Below are 6,550 nucleotides of genomic sequence, written 5' to 3'. Positions count from 1 at the left end.
CAATATTGAACCTAATTGTCTGAGATACTGAATTTGGGATTTTCCTTAGCTGTCAGTTATAATCATCAAAATTAAAAGAAATAAACATTTGAAATATATCAGTCTGTGTGTAATGAATGAATGAATGAATATAATATACAAACATACACCACAATAAGTTTCTAAATGTTTTTTGGTAATGAAACAGAATGGCAATGAAAACACCAAGACTTTAAAAGCAGTATTCAACTTTATTTAGCATATTAAAAGCAAATTACAAATGATTTAAGCTATAAGTGAATTAAGTAAAAAATAAAAAGCTTTTAATTACATGTATACGGCAAATGCATGCGTACAGAATGCAACTCTTTTTATGACTTGTGAATCAGACACTTCATAGACTTCGATTACACTATGACATCATCTATGACTACATCTACACTAATATAGACTGATATAGACCATAATATAGACCTTTTTTATGTAAAACTTTCCAAAAGCCCAATTTTGCCATCATATTGAAAGATTTGCAGTTGGGTTGCATTCAGATTTTAGGAAGAAATTTCTTAATATTTAAAGTAGGTTTCTCTAAGCTTTTTTTAAATCATAAACACAAAGTTTCAATAACACCTTAATGAATATTGTTGTAATTTGTTTGCTATTAAACAATTCCAGCCTCATTTTAAGCAATGCATGCAGATTTCTAAATAATTACTAGAGAAGTTTTAATTAAGGCATTTAACTAAATCACTTGATTATCCTTGGAGTTAAAGCATCCTGATGTGTTTTCATGATTGTGCGGGTGGCAGCGGGACTTCAGTCGGAGGGTTTGGATCATCGTCAATCTTTAAATCACGGCAGAACAACACCGGTTCTTCACCAAGACCCAGTTTGTACTGCCACAGATATACAGACTCGTTTGGCTTCAGCTGAAGTGTGAGTTGTTCTTCCTCTTCAGTCATTTCGTTCCAGCTTTCTTTTTCAGTGCTGACATGTGAACCTCCATATTCTGCAGAAAAGGAGAACTGCATCTTTGCAATTAATGCTGCAAGGCCTCCAGATTCAGTCGAGACTGACGCAGCTATCTTCCAGTTGTGTGTGATCTGGGTCATCTTCTCCTTATTGTATCCCACCCTTCTAGTGATTTTCTTTGTCCATGTCACTGGTGTATTGCTGTCATTAGATATAGTTTTAATATTCTCCCAAATGCCAAAGGATGGGCCTATAGTTACTGACAGACCACCAGGGAGGAAGTTAAGAACATCGGGATGAACAGAATAGACAGCAGTGCACTCATCTTTGCTGAAGTCGGTACCTTTGTAGTACTCAACTCCCCACTTTGAGACTGGCTTGAGGAAGTAGTAGTTGTTTGGAAGGCCCCAGTAATAGAGACCGTCTCTGCAGTTGGGATGCAGGCTGTATTCTACAGCATCCAAGTCTTGATTCATGTTTGTTGTTCTTCGGTAAGTGCCTTTTCCTTGGAAGATGATGTAAAAATTGCCAAAGGCTGAAAGGTAGTGGTCTCCACCCCGGCAGTTGGGATGAAGGCTGTAAACTACAGCACCGCTGTCTGTCGACAGGTTGGTGACTCTGCGGTAGGAATTGCCCTTGATGATGTAAAAGTAGCCATCTTCATGACCAAGGTAATGGTCTCCATCTTGGCAGGCAGGGTGCAGACTGAAAATAGAGAGGTCTAAACCTTTATTGTAATCACTTGACTGCATATAGCAGCCGAGATCAGAGCGGATTATATAATAGTAGTCGTTCACTCCACAGAAGTCAGTGCCTTTTGCTTTGCTCTTGGGAATAATGCCGTTCATCGTGTCTGAACCTGCAACACATAATAAGACAAACACTCAATCTCCACACCAAATGAATGCTGTTATTTTAGTCCTTCTGTAGATTGAACAGGCAGTGGGTCAGGGTGGGCAGATAACAATCTTAAGTCCAAGACAGAGCAAACAGTCCAAAGGACAGGCAGCAGAGAATCATACATGGGGAACAGACAGGATCAGTAACAGGCAGACAGACAAGATTACTAACGCTCACAATTGCCACAAGAGTAAACAAGACCTCGCAGTATGTGAGGATCTGAATGGCTTAAATAATGCAGACAATGTGCTGCAGCTGGGTGTGGTGATTACTGATTGTTGAAGTGAGTGCAGGTGATTGGCAGGAAGGATGTTGGGAAATGTAGTCCGGGAATGACTGGGAACGTGACAATATCTTTAAGTATAGACAACATTACTGTCACTCATCAGTGGCAGCTGTCACAGTTGCTGGGTGACAAGCAATCCTCCATAGGCTAGACCGCCCATTAAACAATGATTGGTATCGTTTTACTTACTTTCTCATTTAACAACAACAACGACAAAAAATGTTAGTTTTGTATAAAACAGTTTTAACAGCACTCTTTAGCCTAGGTAATTCGACTGATGACAGGGAATTTTTACACATAATGTTTACATCCTTCCAAAGGAATGACTAATTATTCAGAACAGTATTCTAAAGTGAAGATCATGGTAACCCACTACTAATGACTCAAATGCTACCAAATCCTTCAGAAGGAATTACTATCCAAAACCTTTGAAAAAGCTCAAAAGCTTACAATGATTTCAGTCATTATTAAACAGTTATCATGTTTTTCACTTAAGAGTACTGATCCAAATAATTAGTAGTTCTTCCTGAAGTATTTGGTAGTACTTGAGTCAATCCTAGTGGGATATCATGATCTTTACTTTAGAATTAATTATACATTATGTATCATTTATGTTAATTATAAACCTGTATATAGCAGTTCTTAGTAGCTGTCTGGGAGAGATGAAAAATGTGTGGTCCCACTTCATATTAAGTGGCCTTAACTACTATGTACTTACATTTAAATTAATCATTTGATACAATGCACTTATTGTGTACATACATGTTTCTACATTCTACTTATATTTTAAAACACCTTTATATAATTACATCTGTAATTAATTTCTGTAATTGCATTTATAATTACACTGTTGACCCATCCCTTACCCCTTACCCCTACCCTTAAACCTACCCAAACCACCAGAGCTTTCCCTAACCTTACCCGTATCCACCTCAATAGCAGCAAAAGTGTTTTTCAATTCAATATGAACACAATAAGTACATTATACTTATTTTTTGATGTAAGTACATAGTAGTTAAAGCTACTTAATATAAAGTGGGACCAAAAATTTAGCTATTGACTTGCTAAGAATGAACCTTCAACTAAGCACTATTACTTACTAATTAATTAATCAGTTTATTGTTAGTTAATAGTCGTTACTGGTGTTTTAATAATGCATTACTGTTTGTTCAGGTGTAGTTATTCATTAATGATGGAACAGTATTACCATATATTAATTGCTAGTTATCATATTTAATATGTGTGTAATACAGAATAATCTTGACTAGAGAGTACAGGTGTTCAAATGAACTATGAGCCCAAAAGTGCTCTTTATTAGGAACACACTCACCTGGATGACTGTAGACGGAGTCAGAAGAGCAGCTTCACCTCGATCGAGTCTGAGAGATGTCTGTCTGACAGATTTCTGTCTTATATAAAGCTCTCAGAGGGCTGGACAAACACACCCACAAGCCTCAATTCAGACCAGACACTGCAACTGCAAAATAAAAAAATCACTATTCACTATATTATACAGGGCTGATATATAATCATATCCCTGTATAGCATATAATATATATGTTTTCATTTTAGAGAAAAAGCCTAGTGGAAAAGAGCAAAAGAAATACTTAAATTTGGAAGAATGTTCATCTTTATAATGTTAATCAGCCAATCAATGAGATTGTTAGGGAGGATCATCTGTCTACAGATTCAATTGTAATTAGATTATAATTGTAATCAATGGCAGCAATTAACCTGTTGAATGTAGGAGTATTTTTTTTGCATTTGTTTGATCCCTTTATTATAAGTTTATAGCCAGAGAACATTTAAAAAAACTATCAGTCAATTTGAGCAATGCTGGAGCAGATCTCTCAAGCTTTGTTGTCTGTGTACAATCTGATTTACAGTGATAAAGAGGAAAATGGTTTAAGACGAACAAAGTTCAATTCTGCTGATAAGTTCTAACAAAGAAACAGCATTTTTTAGCTGAAGTCAGTTCAGTATTGATTCAGTTCCAAGAGATCAATTATTGTTTATTTAGAGATCATCAATTATTCATTCAGTTCATTTAATCTATAAAGCAGTTCTGCAGAAAACAGTGACGTCATCATCTAGCTCAGTTCAGTTCAATTCTCATCCAATAGTATCAGCGCCGTCAAATCAGTAATACTGTTGAATATTAACTGTCCCCAACTAAGCAAGCCAGAGGCGACAGTTACGAGATTTTCGGTTTCTGGGAGTTTCCGGTAATCAAGTTTTACTGACGGACTACAACTGTTTTTGTTCAACACTTTATTGTATGTAACGTTTTTTGATTTGTTTATCTTGGTTACAGACGTTCACAGTAGAAACAGCAGTAAACGCTCTATACTGACACGAGTCTACATTCATTTCAGTTACTTGTCCTTGTGAACATTTGGATCTTGTGAGACTTTAAACTGTCTTCTTCATTCTCATTCTGTGAATCTATAGCACTGCAACAACAAATAATCCTGAACAAATGTATCTGTTGCTGCCTAATAAACTAAAAATGGTGTGATTGTGCATTCTTACATCTCTTATTTGGGAGGAAACACCGAGGCAAAAGCTGATTCAACACTATCAAATGGACTAGTTGCCTATTTCTGACCATGTATTGCCCTGTGGACCTGGATGAAAAATGTTTGACAAATACCAAACTATATGTAAATGTTTTCCATCACAGCAGTGCCATTACATTTAAGCCTTCTCTATGGAAGTAAAATAATGCCAAATGTTTTTGAAATAAAAAGCTTGTTGAATTGCACTATTTGAAAAAAAATATGCATTACATTAGCTGTACTTGCATTTAGATGCACTGTATTTTTAAGGCTTGCATTTTTATGGGCTGAAATTCAACATGGTCGTATATTTAGGCTGTGAATATTTCAATTAAAAATATTTCACACACATTTTCATTATTAAAAATTCAATAATTCATATTCACCTTTTAGATTTCACTTCCAAAATATTCATTCTGTTTAAAAATACAACCTATAAAATTCAACTAGCAATTTTCAGTCCATTTTATTTCGCTTTACAAATTCGCTTCCACAAATTCAGTGGCTCAAATTCGGCAGAAAATTCAACATTTCACATCCGGGAACTGCAGGAAGAGCAGTAGAGTGCCGATGCATCATCTCTATCTGCTGTTGGTCTTCTTCACCAGCAGGTGCCGCTAGCGGCTGTTTAAGACGAGATCACGGCTAGTAAGTCATCATTCATTCATAAAAACAGATTTACAGAAATGGAGCAAGCGGTAAGTGAATGTGTGATGATTATCAGGGCCAGTATAAATGCAGAAAAGCTGATAAAGACACAAAAGCTGCATTTATGTTTAATTCAGTGTATTTACGCTTACTTTCCCTGTGTAGCTACAGCTTTCTCTCCAGTGAACAAGATAACGTTATTGCCCGATGCTGGTGTATAGATCAAATGTTAAATCTGAGATAGACATATATTTTTCTCTGTTGTTTAGTTTCCTTAACTTTGTATCGCAGCGCTGTGTTGTAATACTAGGGCTTCCCTCATCCGTCATAGCTGCCATCAGGACATATAAACTCTTAACACAGCTTAATGGACTCGTACAGTGATATAAAAGACCAAACTCGCACCTCATTTGTGATGTAGGTTAGACTATATAGGCTCCAAGAAAGCAGATACTGGCATTAAGTTGATTTGACGCTGAACGTTTGATTATGATATTCGCAAATTTAGGGACTGTCTCTAAAGTTACGACATTCTGTATTCACGTTTCTACCTTCAATAGCATTTAAAGAGAATGACTTAGTCACAAAACCAACTGTAAAGTGTTTATCTAGGTGTCAGGTATAATGCAAACCTTTTAGATTTTTGATGTTTATTAAAATAAAAGGTAACACTTTATATTAAATAGTTGATATGAACGAACAATGAACTGCACTTCTACAGCACTTACTAATCTTTGTTAATGTTAATTCCAGCATTTACTAATACATTATTAAAATCAAGAGTTGTATTTGTCAACTTTAGTTAATGCACAGTGAAGTAACATGAACAATGAACTGCTGTATTTTTATTAATGTTAACAAAGATTAACAAATACAACAACAAATGTGTTGCTCATGGATAGTTCACATTAGTTAATACATTATGAACCTTACTGTAAAGTGTTTCCAAATAAACTGTCAAGTAATATGTAAAGATTGCTATGTATTTCACTACTGTATTGGATCATACAAAAAAATGGCATAATTTAAAGCTCAATAGCATTTGATGAGAATGATTTACAATCACCAAAACTACCTGTGAAGTGTTCATCTATAGGTGCCAGGTCGAAGAGTGATGCACCCTTCTCTCTCTCTCTCTCTCTCTCTCTCACACACACACACACACACACACACACACACATATTCAAACACACTCAACTCAAAGTAC

At 35.7% G+C, this 6,550-nt stretch overlaps 1 protein-coding gene across 1 annotated transcript; it reads right to left on the bottom strand.

The window, feature by feature from the left end:
• Positions 1 to 223: 223 nt before the first annotated feature.
• LOC137036324 (uncharacterized) lies at positions 224 to 3,534 on the bottom strand. Its single transcript, XM_067410431.1, has 2 exons — positions 3,468 to 3,534; positions 224 to 1,810 (listed from the first exon to the last, which is right to left on the bottom strand). Exon 2 carries the CDS (start codon positions 1,797 to 1,799, stop codon positions 768 to 770), a length of 1,032 nt encoding a protein of 343 aa, XP_067266532.1. The 5' UTR covers positions 1,800 to 1,810; positions 3,468 to 3,534; the 3' UTR covers positions 224 to 767.
• Positions 3,535 to 6,550: the final 3,016 nt, after the last annotated feature.

Source organism: Chanodichthys erythropterus, chromosome 14 (assembly GCF_024489055.1).
Source record: "Chanodichthys erythropterus isolate Z2021 chromosome 14, ASM2448905v1, whole genome shotgun sequence".
Taxonomy (NCBI): domain Eukaryota; kingdom Metazoa; phylum Chordata; class Actinopteri; order Cypriniformes; family Xenocyprididae; genus Chanodichthys; species Chanodichthys erythropterus.
This window is presented reverse-complemented; position numbering and strand designations above follow the sequence as displayed.